This window comes from Chrysemys picta, chromosome 5, assembly GCF_011386835.1.
Source record: "Chrysemys picta bellii isolate R12L10 chromosome 5, ASM1138683v2, whole genome shotgun sequence".
NCBI lineage: Eukaryota > Metazoa > Chordata > Testudines > Emydidae > Chrysemys > Chrysemys picta.
The window spans coordinates 13,323,764-13,342,117 of NC_088795.1; the positions used below are offsets into that span (position 1 = coordinate 13,323,764).

Here is an 18,354-nt window from a genome sequence, read left to right on the forward strand (position 1 = left end):
CGTTGTTGGCACAAATGAACTCCAGAAACTAATCTCTGTTCTGTTGTTTTCCATAGTAAATATTAATTTGAGATGCCTTCAGAACATTGACTTTTAGTTCTAAACCAAACATATTTAACTTTTTGTAAACAGATTTTAATATCCCAAAACAGTTTCAAGTTTCATCTTTTCTATAATGTAGATAGCTCCATCTGCTGGTAATATACTTTTAATACAGAATACATCTAACTAAAATGTTTACCATTGCCCTAAAGTTTTACGTAAATAATACAAAATATTGTGACTCTGCACTGTCTTATAATATAGAAATAGTTTTTAAATAGTCTTGTCTTTGAAGTCAATATTTTGATAGGTCAAGATACAATAGTGTTACAAGAATCTTTTAATCAACTTGCTGGTGAAACTGGAAATTGCAATAAAAACTTCACTTACAATAGACTCTAGTGTTGAAAATAATGCATATAAGGACACCAGTGTAGCTTTTTGTCATTTTTAATTGCCCAGGTAAACTTCCATTTTTTTCCTTCATAATTTAGTTAAGACTGCAACATTTTAACCAAACTAAAGCCCATTTCTGCAAACACTTATGCATGTGCATAATTGATTTCAGTGGGATTTACTTGTGTCTTAAAGTTAAGCACATATGTGTAAGTGTTTGTAGTATCAGCATCTGATGGCCTGATCCTCATTGAAGTCAAATCTCAATGGGAGTTTTTTCATGGCCTTCAATAGTCTTTGGTTAAAGCCCTAAAAGTATAGCAATTTGAAAAGGAAGGCATTTGTGTTCAGTAACTAAAAGTCCTTGAAATATTGTCTCTCAGCCAGGCTTTTCGTAAGCACGAGATGGATAGATATTATGTAATATTTTAGAAAAAAACTCTCTGCTTTTGCTTTTCATAGTTCCACATCTTGATCAACACTGTGGGGTATTGTACTCTGAATTTGACACATGGGCAGACTTACAACCAAGTGGAATGTCTTATAGAAGCAGAAGTTTAATCCCGATCATTGTAATCATATCTTCATCCCGTCTGGTGATGCATGGGGGTTGCTGTTGCTAATGTACTTTGTTATGTTGTGCAGCTCTCCCAGATTCAGAGCCAACTTTCTAAAAATGGACAGTGTTGTCCTGTACAAGTACTAGAACAGCATGGTAAAGGGAGTGTGAGTCCCAGGGTCATCTCACTGGTTTTTCACCCATGTACAATGCATGATCCATCGCAACTGTGGAAACTCTTGAGTTAAATATTTGTGGACCCAGTTCTGCCGTCAGTTTCATAGTCATGGAAGCCAGTGGCATTGTGTGGGTGTAACTGAGAGTCAACTTTGGCCTTTTGTATTAATTTGGTGATTAATAACTGTCAAGTAGGGATGGTGGGAGAGGAACATTAGGTCAAAACCTCTTAAAGATGTCATAATGCCATGAGCTGTACTGAGGCAGCTAAATGATGGTATCAATCAATTTATGAATCACCAACTATCCTGTAGTTAACCCTATTAATTAATAACCATAGCTTTCTGTGCGAGATCGTTAGTATTTTATCTAAAAGGAATCTGAGGATATGGAGGAAATGCCAATAGCTTTTACAGTTCAAGAACTGAAAGTCATTAACACTGGGTTTTCCCAAGTCGTCAGACAAAAGCTGCCAAAGGAAACAGGTGGTTGAACCAGAGTGGAATTGGTCGTAAGTGCACAGAAGTAGGAATGCTTCAACACAGTTACTTTTGTAAATTACTTCCGTATAGTCAGTCCCCTTCAGAAAGGGGAAGAATGTAACCTCAGAGTAAGTTGATTATTGGAAAAGTAATCAGAGTCTGAGTGCACAGCAGAAAGGGATGAAGGGCTGGTAGTTAATTATATCTAGCTCTTATTGAGTGCTTTGCATCAGTCAATCTTAGAGCACTTTGCAAAGGCCAGTATCATTCCCTCCTTTTTACAGATGGGGAAACTGAGGCACAGAACAGGGAAGTGATTTGCTCAAGGTCACCCACCAGGCCAGTGGCAGAGCCAGGAATAGATCCCAGCTCTCCTGAGCCCCAATCTAGTGCTCTAGGTGCTAGGCCACATCTTCGTTCGGGGGAACAGAGGATTAAAGACAGATCCACGCCCCCTAACAGGTATAGTGAAGACAGAAAGAGGAGTGTTAGGTTAATGCAATGTTAGATACCACTGATAGGCCTGTGTTCTTCGAGAGCCTTACCTGTCTTATCAGTGTAGCCTTGCTTCACCTGGGAGGAATGTGAAAGTTGGGGAGTCGGAGGTGTCACCCACCTCTTTGATAATTTGGAGGTGGCCCAAACTATTGAGGTGAGATATAAGGAGATTAGACTTGTGAATTCAGTGCCAGGAAAACTGTGGGTACACAGCGGGACTTGTAAGCCAAAAGCGTAGTGGGCAAGGAGGTGGTCAGTAATGGAGATGTACTAGGGGCTTGGTTCTCTCTGCCACCCTAGCTCCTTTATTGCTCCAGCAGTATAAAGGGACTGGAAATGGACCCTGGAGTAAGGGGAACTCCCTTGCTGGTGTAGAGCTCTTGAAGTGTCTCTGCTCAGGCCCACTTCCGAGCCCCCAGTTTAGGGGGTTTGCCAGGAATAAGAAGGGGTAAAACCAGAACTCACTCTCGTCCCACTTTTCTCAGCTGGCAGACAGTCCCTGGGGGGGTCATAGCAGCGAAAGTTCGGGCAGCCCTGATGCTGCTGTAATCCATGTTAAGGGCCAGGCACCGCTGAGCATTCAAGAGACACTCCGGTGGCTGAACCCTTCACTCTTCCAACTCCAGCGATTCGGGGCCTCTATATGGATTATATTTGGGGGTAGTCTGCATTACTCAGAGTAGTAGCTGATAACAAAATACGGTGGGGCTGATTTTTCCTGCTGCCTTGCACCTGTCGTTCACCTGTGCAAAGTGCATGTAAAACACCGAGTATTTTACTCTCTCTTTACACTGCTCTAAATGACTACACAAATGCAAGGCCGTGGAGATCAGTTCCTGTACCACTGATACTAGGCTTTCCCTAATTTTGTTAAGCATTTCTCTGTCAGGAGTCTGCTTCCCTCCTCAACAGCTAGTGTAGAGTTCACATGACAATCCAGCACGTTAACCCTTTCTCTCATGGAGAAGCCTTTTCTGAGAATGTGAGCTCCTAGTAGCATGGTAGGGAAAATCCTGGTAAGGCAGCACTTTTAAGTCATATGTTGCATTCTTGAAATTATGACCATAAACTATTCTTAGAGTACAGAGGTGGTAAACTAGGCATTTGGGGTGCTTATCTGCCATTTTTTAATTGAACGTGCTTATTGGGCACAGCTCAGACCAAGATGCATTCATGTCAAGCAGCACCAGAAGTTCTCTGTAATATTCTCATGAAGCCTGGGTAGTCCCGAGGTTCCCAAACTTTGAGGCATCTCCTGTTCGGGGGCTGCCAGAGGGGACGGGAAGGAACCACCCAGCCCTGCTCTGCTCCCAGCTCTGCTCCAGCCCTGCCCATGGCCATGGCTCCCAGCCCTGCCCCCATCCTTGGCCTTCTTACCCCATTCACATTCCCCTCCCCCAGGAGCCACGGCTCTGGGGGCAAGGACAGAGGTAAGGGCAGGTGTGGCCCTAAAAAGTTTGGGGACCACCAGGCTGGTCGTATATTTCCAAGCTTTCAGAGTGTTTGTACCATGATAACTATGAAAAAAGTCAGCTTTAATTTAGCGAAGTTCAGCTCATACAGAGGGAAATGGGCATCTCAAAGTGGATTCCAGATAAATATACGCTGGGGCTGTCAATTAATCGTACTTAACTCAAAAAAATTAATCGTGATGAATCACACTTATAACAATAGAATACCAATTGAAATTTATTAAATATTTTTGGACGTTAAAATCTAATCAACAGATTAACAATTATCCCAATTTACTGTACAAAGCTTAGCACAGGAATTGATGGCACTGATCAAAGACAGGATCTTGTATTCAGTCCCCTCTTGCTTACCTTCTGTGTCCACGGGGTTAATGTCACCACTGCAAGTGGAACATGTCATCTTCAAGCTGCTTCTGAGTTCTGACACCGCTCACCCTCCGCAGTGCCTCAGAAGAGGCATAAGACCGCTAAGTAAACCACCCAGGGGTGAGGGTCACCACACTAAAGTCATTGAGGCCTGGGATAAGAGTAGACTGCAGTTGAGATTTAAGCACTCCTATTGTGTGGCACCGCAGAAGTTGGCACCATTGACCCCGGGACCCAGGCAGGTGGCAGTGAGTCCAGAACCTGAGGGAGCATCTTCTACGTCTGTGGCACAATATGGTCCCGAGACCATCTCGGTACTGACCACGCCGGAGGTGCTTGCGGCAGCGAGAGATCTGCTGAGCCTTTCAGTGCCAGTGTCAAAAGGGGTGCAGGAGACCACACTCTCGTTACCAGCAACATCAGTGCAGCGCTTGGTACCATGTCAACCTCCATTGCCTCAAACTGCATGTCCGTTGGTATGGGTGAGGGGAAAGCCTGCAATGTTGGCTGCACTGCATCCTTCTGCAACTCAGCACTGGTCTCGAGCACTATCAGGAGCAGCCCCTCCTGGGTCAGTGGACGGAGAGTCATCCGACTCTCAATCAGTTTGGGGCCTGTGTTTCCCAGCCGTGTGGCAACTCTCCCTACTCTCCACTAAGGCACTACTACCCTGCTAAGGAATGTTCAGTGGGAGTACGTTCCTGTGGATGGTCAGGGAGTCACTGGGGCCCAGCACTAGTCCAGTGGCCTTTTGGAATCTCCCACTGGTTTCTAAGTCAGAGGCATGGGACATCCAGGCACTGCCCGGTTCTGGTCCCAGTATTGGGCCCAGTACTGAGCAGCAAGTAGTGCTTTGGGAGGACCCTCTATATTGCTGCTACAATCCGTCTAACCTGTTTTGTTTTTAAATACTTGAACAAAAGCAGAGGGGGAGTAATCTGCAACTCATGTGGCAAATCACAGCTTCCTCCCTGCTCTGCTCCTGGGGAGAGAACTACTGCTGCCCCGGGATAAGCACACATTATAAAGGTTCAACCTGGCTCTTTATTGCTAAGCTTCTAGGGGCCAGATTCTGCCATTCTGGCTTATGTGGAGTAATACTTTACCCAGTGATTTCAATGAGACAGCTCGTGGACTAAGATACCGCTCCACAGGAGTAAGAGAAGAGAATTTGGACTAACAGAGTAATAAACAAAGGGGATTAATCTAAATTCAGCATATATCCCAGAGTACTGGACAGTGTAGGAAAGATGTTTTGTATTATAACAAAGCAACAGCTTTTTGCAAAATCTGAACTTTCAGGGAAAATAACTGTGTGAGGAAACCAAGAAAATCAGTGTGAAGTGATGTATGTATGACATTTCTTTAGGAATATGTCAGAAGGATCCTCCACAGGTTAAAGTGCCCCATTTTAAAATGAGTACATTTCTCAGACCTGAAGAAAAGCTCTGTGAATAAGCTCGAAGGCTTGTCTCTCTTACCAACAGAAGTTGGTCCAATAAAAGGTATAACTTCACCCACCTTGTCTCTCTAATATCCTGGGCCAACACAGCTACAACAGCACTGCATACATTTTAAAGGCTTTAACATTTCCCAAGCTCTAGGGACATGGATGATGCATCCAAGAATTAGTGACGGGACAAAGCAGTCTCTCATCTGTAGGTGTCTAGGTTATTTCTCACCCCCAACAGTAATTTTAGAAAGAGATTAGTCTCTCCCGGGTGTTTGGTGGCCTGTGAAAAAACTCCACTTCCTAGAGAACTGGTTTTACATGACCAAAACCACTGCCATGCTTGGCACTAGTTATTACTCTTGTTGAAAGACTCAGCAGAAAGGTCAGGCACTCAAACTAATCTCTCAACCTTCCAGGTGTGTCTTCAGGTTAGTTTAATGTACTTTTAGAGGGACACGGGAGGAGATCTTGCACTATCGCAGGCTGTGCTAAATCTATATTGTAGATAAATACAGGTCTTGCATCTCCAGGTCAATCCAGAACTTTTCACCAGTATTAGAGTCAGCGAAGGGAGGCCTGTACCTCCTGGCATAAGGGCATGAGTCACTTTTTGTTTGTTGATCCCTTGAATGTTCATCAGCTGGTGCACTTATCAGTGATTGTGAAACTAGGACACTTTCTTTGTTCCACTACAAAAATCCATTGTGGAAGTTATAATATTGCATCGTGCAGGAGAGAGAATATGAGAAATAAATCCCTGAACTCCTCAATAACTTCTTCATAAGGCAGGTGATGTGAGTTGTGTGCATTGCCAACAATTCATTCTCAGCTGGTCCTAAAAGGTCTTGCTTTTTAGAACCACATACTGTATATTTGAGCCAGGTCCCACAGATGGGACAACGCTGAATGGCACTCTTTTCCCCTGTGCAAGGAATGTCTCTTTTTAGCCTGACTATAAAAAATCTCTTTAATTATGAACACCTATACCAATCTCCTTCTGAGCGCTGCTATTTATTTTGCATCAATTAGTCCATAACATATTATGTATTTCATTTGAGGGGGATGAGTAACTTTATTTATGATCTGCAGATGTTCTAACCCATAATTTGTACCTGTGGGAGAAGACTTCCTTTGATCTCCTCCCCCCACACTCCCAGACATACCATTGGTTCAGGAAAAAAGAAAATGTTGACCCACCTATATAATTCTCGATCCCGTTCATGACACATCCCCAAATTTTTGTCCTCTTTTACCTTTAACCATGGACAGGAGTGTTTCTTTTAAAAGCAGCAAAAAGTCCTGTGGCACCTTATAGACTAACAGACATATTGGAGCATGAGCTTTCTAAAGAAATGATTAGGGCAAAATCCCGCCCTTGAGTGCAGCTCCCACTAGAGTCCTCCAAGAGCAAAATTTGGCATTTTGTGCAGATTCATAAATTGCTTTGCAAAGGGTGCTTAAGAGCAATGCAACTACTTCTTCCCTGTGTAATTTCTACTGCCCTTTGGAACTGGAGTCTTGTGGTATCAGGAGATTCACTTTTGGATGGGTGTTTGCCACAGGTGCCGACTTCCATTTTTCCAGGTGGATGCTCTGTCCCCACTCTGCCCCGAGGCTCAGCCCCCACTCTGCCCCTTACCCCAAGGCCCCACCCTCACTCCGCCTCTTCTTGCCCCTGCTCTGCCTCCTCCCCCGAGTGCTTGCTGCCGAACAGCTGATTGGTGGGGCCAACCGAACAGCTGATCGGCGGGTGGCTGGTGAGTGTAGAGCACCCACTATTTTTTTCCATGGCTGTTCCAGTCCCAGGGCATCTACAGAGTTGATGCCTATGGTGTTTGCATAGATTGACAGAGGATGTTTTTATATAGTAACTCATCTTCCAAAATCATAGAATCAGAGAATATCAGGGTTGGAAGGGACCTCAGGAGGTCATCTAGTCCAACCCCCTGCTCAAAGCAGAACCAACCCCAACTAAAATGCTTAGATGTTGTATGTTTTCATACTATTAAAGGATTTTTAAATGGAACACTTGACTTAGCGAAATGGAGGATATTTGAGGGTATTAGTGATAGACCAGCTGTGGTGCAGTGCTTATGCCTCGCTCGCTCTCTCTCTCTCTCTCTCTCTCTCTCTCTCTCTCTCTCTCTCTCCGCAATGCTGTTGACTTTAAAACTTCCAGCTGAGAATTTCAAAGCCACTTAGGGGATTTGGAAGTCCTTTTCCCACTGCATTTAAGCTTAGTTTGCAGTCAGCAGGACTCCTCAGACCCTTCAAATTAAGCACAGGCATAAGTGTGTGTAGGGCTGCTGCCTAGTTTTTCATGTCTTTCTCCAGACAGAAGCAGATAGTAAGCTGAATCCTGAAGTATTTTCTGAGGGAAAACCTCACGCAGATATTAACAGGATTTGCTTGGGTGAGGTTTGTGGGGTTTGGCCCATTGGGTGTAGAATTTTAATAAAGTGCATTTTTTTAAATAAATGAAAAACACGCAAGCTTTTTCCCAATTCATGTAGTAATCCGAAGCATATGTCCTAATTTGTTAGACATTTGCTAGACAAAGCAATTGGGGACAGATGCTGGAAGTCATCCTCAGTACAAATGGCACGCTTGAGATCTCCATGTGGACTGGAAGGGGAAAGAAATCTTGGGGCAGCAGAAGAGCCACTCTGACAATGATGGAAAGCCCCAGGAAATAATAATAAATATACCTAGGGGTGTTTTGTGCCATATGAATTATACACAGTCTATTCTCTAAGATGCTTGGGGACTGGGTGGTTGTGGGATATAAGGTACGGCTGATGGATTTTTTTCACTGGTGGGTGATGAGTGACATGAACCATTTTTATGGCAGTGGACTGTAACTGTTTTATATCATTGCAAACTTTACTTGTTTTAAAATCCATCAGTGAGTGAGTTTTAAATCAAAATAAAGAAAATAAAAAATATCCTCGATGCTACCCTCTGATAGACCCCAATCCTGCACATGCCTAATTTTTCTCATGTGAATAATCTCATTTACTTCCATAGGACTACTCACATGAGTAAAGTTAAGCATGTGCTTAAGTGTTTGCAGGTTCAGAACTTAGTAAAGTCCTTTTTTTTTTTCTTCAAGAACAATTTCACTATGGGCCACAAAGTCCATTAAAGTCAACTGTAGCCATCCCATTGACATCAGTTGGTTTTGATCAAGTTCTCTATGAGAAGGTTTGTTACAACTGGAATTGTAATGTGCATAGAAACATTTTAAGACTTGAATTCCACTTCCTTATGAGCAAATATAACTCTATATGCGCTTTAATATTCTCTCTATATGATTTGTTTTATCTGTCTTTTATTTTCCCCTCATTCTTAGGTGAACGAAATTTACCACGATGAATCCCTTGGTGTCCACATAAATGTGGTGCTGGTGCGAATGATAATGCTGGGATATGCAAAGGTAAAAAGGCATTTCAATGAGTTCTGCATCTTAATCTTCACAATTATATTTCAGTGTCAGTTAATTTGGTGCTGGTGGGTGCTGCTGGACTGGCGGCAGTGGAGACGGGGGTCCTGCACCACAGGCAGTAGCAGGACAGTTTCTGAGAGCTCCACCCAAATCTGGTGAATGCCCTTCTCTGAGGCTGTATACAAGAGCACCTGTTGTGATGCTGACACAACTGTCCTTGGTGCCCCTTCCTGACTCATTTCTCACCAAACGCCAACAGCTGGAAGATGCGGGTAACTTTTTGTCTCTACCAAGCTGGGAGGATATAAGCCAATGAAATGCTCCTTATGAAGTATATCCTTCTCCTATGATACCAATCCGCTTTGTTTAAATTCTGCTTCACGCTACATATGCTGGGCTTGATTTGGCCTACATGGTGCTGGGGGTTTTAGTCTGCATCCTCTTTAAAACTTGGGTGGCAGCTATGACTGAAGAGATATGCTCCCAGGAGAGAACAGTCTTTATGGGAGCCCAGCTGCATGGGAGATTCTCCTAATATGTGTTCTGTCTATGTCCTTCCCTTTCCAGTGCCACCTACTTTAGGGATGGGCACAAGAGCGCCCTTGACAGAATGGTTGCATATGCCTTGTACCATTGCAAACCCCCTCTGGACAGACTTTGTTTCATCAGAGTCTGCCGCCCGAGTGTGATGGGGTGGACTTATGACCAGAGGCCCCCTGCTGGAGGCCTCAGGGACCTGCCACCCCATCCCAGAAAAGGAGCAGTGGAGCGAAGTCCTCTGAGCAGCCCAGAGAGACGGGGAGGCCAATCAGGAAGAGGCTGCAAAAGGCTATCCAATCAGAGAGGCTGTAGGGAGTAACCAATCAGGACCCAGGAGGGCCTATAAAAAGGAGCTGCAGAGCCAGAGACAGTCCCTGGCTGGGCAGAGGGAACTGCAGCACCATGGACAGCTCAGTGCTGGCAGGGACTGGGGGAGCGAGAAAGAGCTCCTGGCTGATTGCTGGGCCTGAACACAGAGGAGCCCTGAGCCAAGGGTGAAGCATCAGTGAAGGCTGGGGCTATGGGGAAGTGGCCCAGGGAACTGAAAACAGTTTAGTTAACAGGACACGGTGGTGCATGGCTGCTATTCTTAGGTCCCTGGCTGGGACCCAGAGTAGTGTGTCGGCCTGGGTCCCCCGCCCCCCATAGGCAACTGGGGAAGTGGCCTATAATCGGACAGTGATAAACCCCTAGAAGGGGAACTGATCTGTTAAGTGGCCCAGGTGCGGAGCTGTGGCCAGAACAGACCAAGAGGGGAAAACCATTGCCTCCAGGGAGGAAGCCCTCAGGGTATGGCCCAACACCAGAGCTGGGACTGTTTAAAGACTGCAGAGACACACTCGACCAGAAGGGGCACGTACGAGATGTAGGTGCCACGCCATTACACTGAGTTTCTGCCAGCAGAAGACCTTAGTGAATCAAGCCAATTGCTGTCAAAGCAAATGATGTCTTGTTTGCCAGTTGCAGCATGCCAGCATATCTCCGCCATGCTGATAATTAGGAACTTATTTCCTTTTTACAAGAACAGTTTGTGCCCCCTCCACCTCTCCCGGATCATCAAGGTCTGCCCTGGGTAATCTTAATATATTTTCCATTTTTTCCTCTTAAAAAGCACTTAGAGGGCTTTGCAACAAATGCTTATTACATTATTCAAAGACCGAAAGGAAGCATCCGGGTCTATTCCATGTTTGGTAAAGTTCACACCCTTCCATTTCAATGGGACATTAAACTTAGGTAGGTAAAAAGGCCATTTCAGTGTTTCCTTAATGGTTAAATATTATTACTCCAAATATACAGAGTTTGTGTATATAGTGTAGCAGGAGCCAGACAGGACACAGAGGGACCAGATCTTCATCTGGTGTACATCAGCGCAGGTCCACTGGAGCTACATTGGTTTGCCCCAACTGAAGATCTGTCCCGTATGTTGTTGTTTCAGCCTTTCTTAGCAGATTACCGTAGACTGAGTATGTCACAGCACTCTGGCTTATCTTAACCAAATGGCACATTCTCTTCCAGCGGCTTAAACTATAAGCAGCTCCCAGCTGTGTGATTAAAATTGTCCTGCTGTAGTAGCTGTATCATTTGTTGTGTGTTTTCCCTCCACATTACATTTTATACAAAAATGCAGTTATTTTTATAAAGAATATAAACCCTTGTGGTGTTTACTGGAAAGTCCCTTACGTGCAAGCCAACAAACTGGCCTGATTGCCTGCCACCAAATCAGGGGTACTAGCAGCTGGGAGGAAACATCTTACTAACGATTCTCTCTGGCTGCTCTGATTCCCCAGGACCTTGGTTTTTGTGTAGTCATTAACACTTGTGCAGAGTCCTTGTAAAATGCCATTGTTCTGATGTGGTGGCGTTTTGCACCCACTTTGCTCAGGGGCAAATGACGGCACAAGCGTTGCAGACAGTGGTGAATCGAGCCCATGGGGAATAGTGTACGTGAGTTGTGGAGCAACTTGATAGGGCAAAAGGCTGGCATGAGCTGGGGAGGAGTGAAAAGAGTGATTGCTCAGTGCTCAGAGAGGAGCTCCTTGAGGGCTTGTCCAAATGGTGTGTGACGAGCCAGACTGTGAATCTACAGCACACTAGCTTGCCGCAGACTAACTTGGTGTCTGGCCCTTGCTGTAGTGCACTAAAAGCTCCAAGGTGCGCTTTGATACACTACAGACCTTTTAGTGCACTGTAGCACGGTCCAAATGGTGAGTTAGTGCATAACAAGCTAGTGTGCCATAGGTTTGCACCCTGGCTTGCCATTCACTAACTCACCTCATAGGCAAATCTTAAGAGAAAATAATTGTTTTAAATGTCCTGATGCCAAGTTCAGGGAATGCACCACTAAGCTCTTGATTCTAATTTATTACTCTCTTCTAGTCCGTCAGCTTGATTGAAAGGGGAAACCCCTCAAGAAGCCTGGAGAATGTTTGCCGCTGGGCCTACCAGCAACAGAAATCGGATCCCAACCATTCTGAGCACCATGATCATGCCATTTTTTTAACCAGGCAAGATTTTGGGCCTGCTGGAATGCAAGGTAAAGCAACCAGTCTATAACAGAATTATTTGTTTTTTAATAATGCATGAAAGAAAGGGAAAAGATTTGAAAGTTTTGTTAATTGATCTTAAAAAATGAGCATAGGTTATGATTCATCAAAGCACTTAAGCAAGTGTTTAACTTGAGCGTGTGCCTAAGTCAATCCCTGTTCAGAAAAGCATGTACAGAAGTGTGAGCGTGCACTATTGTGCAGCCGGCTAGTTGTTCATCTAGTCTTCAGCAATGGCCAAGGCTAGATTCTTCAGAGGAAGGTATAAAACCCTCAAATTGCTGAGTGTGCACTACTGTACCATGGGGAGAAATTACTTCCTGATTTCATCTGATCAGTTTGTGTCCTGAAAAATGAGGAATAATAGCCCTTGTCAAACTGGATCATGGTAAAGTTACTCTCCAACGAGTTTTCAGTTTCTAGTAATTAGCAATCCACTTGCTTGATGTGGAAAAACAGGAAATCTTAACATACTTCGCATTTAGCTTTGTTTTTTTGTTGTCGTGTCATTAACCGTAGAAGCCTTTTTATAGACTACCTGTCAATGAGTTAATGCATGTGCTGGTTTTCGTTATTCCTCTAGGAGCTAACAGTCGAGGTAATTGGCAGTAAAATGGCAGTATAGGATTTAATCCACGTGACTGCCAGTAACTACAAGTCATGATGAGAAGACCTGAAAATGGGCCACTCTGTGCAACTGTGATGAATTTGTCTCTCCTTCCCTCAGTCTATGTGCACTGATAATGCAGAATCTTTTCTCGAACTTTCGATCCAGTCCAAGCATTCATTGATACCTCTTGCACTGTAGTCAGCACTAGAGCTGGGTGAAGGGTTTTTAGCAGAATAATTTATTCAAGGCCAGAATATGAGTGGTCCTGGGGTGGCTGCGTGGGACAAGCAAGAAGTTCCTTGTCCCCCTTGAATGCTACTCAAGGACCACTCACAGTAGCAGTCCCTGTGCTGCCTGTGGTCTGGGGAGCATGTTTTCTGCTGTCCACTGGGGAGCTGAAAGCTAAAAAAGGGTGTGGAAAAGGTGGGGGCATGGACTACCTGTAGCACTGGCCTGTGGAACTGTACTCCAGCAAAGGAAAGAAGCCATCTGCAGCATGCCAGGGCACAGTATTTCTAGTGCCCTTCCTGGCATGGGGCATTTGCTCACAACAGCTGTGCAGCCGAGTTGCTTAGAAGCCACAAAGTAGCTGGCAGTAAACTTTGCCTTTTGACAAATTGTCTGCTGACAGATCGTGAAATTCTCAAGCAGGCTGCTTGTTTGATCTATTTTATTAATTTCTTCAGTGAATAACTCTTGAAAGAGTTGTGTAAAGATGGGCGATTCCATATCGTGGAGGATTTTCAGGCTTCAAAAATTTGGCTTCATTCGTATTTGGAATGAAAACCACCCTTTTCGAAATGCTCCGCACAAGGGAATGGAGACTTGGCTCTGGGTCGGGCTGCCCTGGTGTATCCAGGCTCCTGCCTCCCCACGGAGCCAGGAGCCTCAGCGGGCTGCTGCGGACCCAGGCAGACAAGCTGGCTGGAAATCAGGCACTTTCAGGCAGGGTAACATCAGAACCATGCCTGGGTTTTGTCGCAACGTCATTGAAATGGAACTGTCTCCACGGAATGTGTCCATTTCACCAGATTGGCATTGTCTGACAGGAAAATGTTCCATTGGAGAATTCCCAACAAGCTCTGATTCTTGCTTGGCAGACTGTTAAATGGTAATATTGTGAATGTTGTCATCAGATACACAGTTTGCACTGCTTCAGTTAGCTACTGTAGATAACACCTGGTGGTGTTTCTGTTCCCCAGTTGGTTGACGCACATAACTGACTGAGCAAGTTTTAAGTTGTGCATTGCATTGTAAATAGTGTGAATTGTGAATTTTACACTTGAATACCAATGAGAAATATGATCCCTGTTGCTTAGGCCTTGCATGTGTGAAAAATTTGCATTGGTTTAACTTAAATTGGGTTTTGAACTAATTTAGTTAAAACACTGCAAACCCCTGTAAGACACTCATATTCCAGTTTAACATCAATACCACCTTAAGCTAAATGGTAACAAACCACACTTAAATAGAAATAAGATTTTCCATGGTGGGGTTTGCATCAGTTCAACTAAATCTGTTTAAAATCACTCCTCAAGTTAACAGTGCAACTTTCTCTTGTAGACAAGGTATTAGTTACATATGTTAACCAGTCATGGAGCAAGACCAACTTCATGTGGTTTATGTAATTGACCACTGTGGTGTCAATTGTACATTCCTTTGTAAAATTCACATTATCGGCGACCACAAACCCATAGGAATTGAAATACACTTCCAGTACCCATAGCTGTTCATGAAAAGTGCCCAACTTGAGAAACGATTGGCTTTATTTTCAAAGGAGCTGAACATCTGCCCTTCTCCTTAGTTGGAGTTGAGTGCTCACCACTTCTCCCGACCAAGACTAAGGTGTCACAAGCCAGACTCCCCAAAACTGGAAGACCCAAAACTAATAGGTGCTTTTGAAAAATTTGACCTAAGTGTGTACGCCTATCCTAATAGATGAAGGTGGAGATTTTCTCCCTTGAGGAAAACTTCACATGTTGCTGACAAAAAGATAGACTACACGAAAAGGGACCTAGACTAAAACTGAAAATACTAATATCAGCATGACAAAAAAGCTATTGCTGAAAACTTTACCTCCAAGTTAGACTGGAACATCATTTCATGAATTTTGGTGGTAAAAATGTAAGTGTCTAGAGAATAATGTACATTGCTAATAAACCAGTCATGGCTTTTAGGTTTGTCACAGCACTTTAATCTGTGTGGTAATCATTTTAATGAGAAAAGCTGCTTTAAAGTGGGTGGAGAAATTGGACATCAAGACAATAACTACGAAGAAATCCAAGACCATCGCATTCCAAAGGAAGTTCATCAACCTCCTCTCCCACTCAGATAGAGATGGACGTTTGCAGCTGACCTAGCCTCATCTTGCAGTAGGGAAGCATATAGCTAACTACTCCTTCACGATGGGCTTTTATAGGCAAAAACAGTCAATCTTATGGGTTATCTAATAAAAAAAAATTAAAGGAAACAAACCCAAACTGTATTGCTCTCAACAGGATACGCTCCCGTCACTGGCATGTGTCACCCTGTAAGAAGCTGCACTCTCAACCATGAGGATGGGTTTTCTTCAGCTTTTGTAGTTGCCCATGAAACTGGTCATGTGTAAGTCTTACTATTACAACCTGAGCAACATAAAGCACAGGGCTTATTCTCCTGCTCGCACAAAACAGTTTTATTCTCATGGGGGCTATGTGCATGGCAAATCTCCTTATATTTCTTATTCCTTTGGCATTCACAGGATCTTTAAGAAGTAAATGCGGGGCAAAATCTTATCTTGTAAAATTCCATGTGGTGGATTTTTATATCTAAGTCAAAAATGGAAAGCATTGAATACTGTCTTGATGCATTGCATTCAACAGTGACAATGGTTTGTCAAGCGACATGGACTTCTACCTGTTGCTTCACTAAATGCTATTGTATATTTATCAGATGTGGCATGTTTCGGGGAATTAAGTCGGGAATGGTTCGTTCAACAAAATATCTCCTTTAGCCAGCTGGATGAATTAATGTCACTGAGGGGCTGATTTTTAAAATTAGTAGACCAGGTTCCTCACTCATATGGTAAATGAATGTGCAAAAGTGGACACATGAATTTGTGAACAAGTGATCCTCTATTTGTGGTAAATGGAGATTTATCTCTATTTGCCTATTTGTTTTAATATCAAGAAGATAAGCCTGGATCATCCTAAATGTAGGGTTTGTCTACTCATGGAGTTATTCAGGAATAGCTATTCCATTGTGGCTTAACTAAACTGGAATAACATACTCTTATTCCAGAATAAGCGTGCGTTACTGAGGAATATTTATTTTGCTTTAAATTCACAGCCTACCTTAATCTGAATTAACTTTCAGGTGTAGATAAGCCCTTTGGTTTCTGTTCAGTTAATTAAAAATAAAATCAATGAAGAGATGCATTAAAGAAACAATCTTTCAGGAGCTCTTTAATGTCCATCCATGGGTATTTTGTCATTAGTACAGAGTCCCACTTAATGGTATTTGTAGGACGTGAAAACTAAATCCCCTTTTAACAAAACTATGGAAAGTGTGAATTGTTTAAACCCCATCCCCCCATCCTTTTTTTGGTAGGAATAACACTGATTTTGTTGCTGCTCTTTGTTTTAGGCTGGGAATGGAGCATGACGGGCAAGGGAACAGATGTGGGGATGAGACGGCTATGGGGAGTGTCATGGCTCCTTTGGTGCAGGCTGCATTTCATCGTTACCACTGGTCCCGCTGCAGTGGCCAAGAACTGAAAAGATACATACAGTAAGGACCTGTTGGTGTCTAGTGTAGTTATCCATGAAATAGCACTTTGTGCCGTCAGCTCACGTGCTTCCTTCCACTGTACTCAGCAGAGGAGAGAAAGAGGGAAATCCCAGCACATACCACCAGGGAGCAACATGATCCCCTGCGAGCTGCAAAAGCTCCTTTCCGCAAGCACAAGTGGAATTGGGGCTTCTGAGATTTTGGAGAGATGTCAGGCTACTGGAAGGATGGAGCAACTCTGCGTGGTTGATATGCTTATTGCAATGCCATCTTCCCCCTGTGGGGTATTAATCCCCCTTGAATGGCATAGCGAGGGCTAGGAGCACATGGCTAATGGCAGCATGGCTGTCGAGGGAGCGTGCTGCATCCTCTCTGCTGACTCTTTCCAGAGATTCAGTGCCTTTTCTGCCCTTTAGATCCTTTCTGTGCTGGGGAGAGGAGTAACAGGCCTACGGTTGTGTATAAGTAAGTGGATTTGAGATGGATTCATGCTCATGATTTGTACATTTAAATAGGAATTCAATCTTAAAATGCACCACCGCAAATGAATACTCCTGCACTTTAACAGAACACCAACAACCAAAACAACAGTTGCATTTCAAGGTACAAAAAATCTCTTACCAAAAAAAAAAGTCACTTTCCAAATCTCCTTTCTGGCAGCCACATCGCTTCCATCTTAACTTTTTTAAAGAAGTGCTAAGTCAGCAGCAACAGTTCCTCATATAGGGCCAGATCCGAAATCAGTGGGAATCTTTCTAGTGACTTTAGTGGACTTTGAATCAGGCTCCTAGATTTTGCAAACTCTGAAATTCTAGCGAATACAAATCTCCCTTTTGACTCAGTGGGAATTTGTGTATTTGAAATGATGGCAGGATGGAGCCCTGAAAGCAGAAAAAGGGAATTGCAAAATGGCTGGAGAAAGAGGAAAATATTTAAATCTGTGTGTGTGTGTGTGTGTGTGTATATATATATATATATATATTGTGATAGACCCAGCCCAGTTGGGAACAGCAGAGTAGCAGAAGGGAGATATACTGGCCACTGGATAAGTAGTTTTCTGTTCCCTGAGTGACCAGAGCAGGGGCTGCTCCAGGCTAATAGACCACCTGACTCCAATTAACCTGCTAAGAGACAGGTGAGGCAGTTAAGCACCTGACTCTAATTAAGGTCCCTCTGATGCTATAAAAGGGCTCACTCCAGTCAAGCCAGGGGGAGCCAGAGGAGAGGAAGTGTGTGTGAAGAACTGGGAGCAAGAGGTGTGCAAGAAGCTGAGAGTGAGTAGGCGTACTGCTGGAGGACTGAGGAGTACAAGCGTTATCAGACATCAGGAGGAAGGTCCGGTGGTGAGGACAAAGAAGGTGTTGGGAGGAGGCCATGGGAAAGTAGCCCAGGGAGTTGTAGGTGTCATGCAACTGTACCAGGAGGTACTCTAAACAGCTGCAGTCCACAGGGCCCTGGGCTGGAACCCAGAGTAGAGGGTGGGCCACGATTCCCCCCATACTTCCCAACTCCTGATCAAACACAGGAGGAATTGACCTGGACTATAGCTTCTACCAGAGGGGAAGGTCTCTGGACTGTTTCCTGACCCACAGGGTGAATCTGTGAAGCGAGCAAGTCCGCCAATAAGCGCAGGACCCACCAAGGTAGAGGAGGAACTTTGTCACAATATATATAAAAGCACAGCTGATGGAGAATGATTTTATTGCCATTTTGACATTTTTTCCTTCTCCTCCTCCTGTTGCATACCTGAGACCTCTCACAATTTCCATTCAGTCCTGACTCGCTGATCTAAATGGGAGTATTGCCTGAGAGAGAACTGGATAAGGGCTTCACAAACTGCTCTGTTCTTCGCAAACACATCTCACCTGAGACATGACAAACTCACTAAACCAAATATATCTTACAGATATTTATCTATAAAGAGTAACATGTAAGGTATCTACAGAAAGCTTGTAACTTGTCAAGATTCATAATCATTGTGAGATGTAGGTATGGGTAATATT

At 43.9% G+C, this 18,354-nt stretch overlaps 1 protein-coding gene across 1 annotated transcript in view; it reads left to right on the forward strand.

Moving 5' to 3' along the window:
• Positions 1 to 18,354, forward strand: part of ADAMTS3 (ADAM metallopeptidase with thrombospondin type 1 motif 3) — a 187,404-nt gene that overhangs the window by 141,628 nt on the left and 27,422 nt on the right. Inside the window, 4 exon segments of the mRNA XM_008171812.4 lie at positions 8,798 to 8,881; positions 11,807 to 11,963; positions 15,082 to 15,187; positions 16,208 to 16,351. Of these exon segments, the coding sequence (XP_008170034.4) occupies positions 8,798 to 8,881; positions 11,807 to 11,963; positions 15,082 to 15,187; positions 16,208 to 16,351 (491 nt within the window).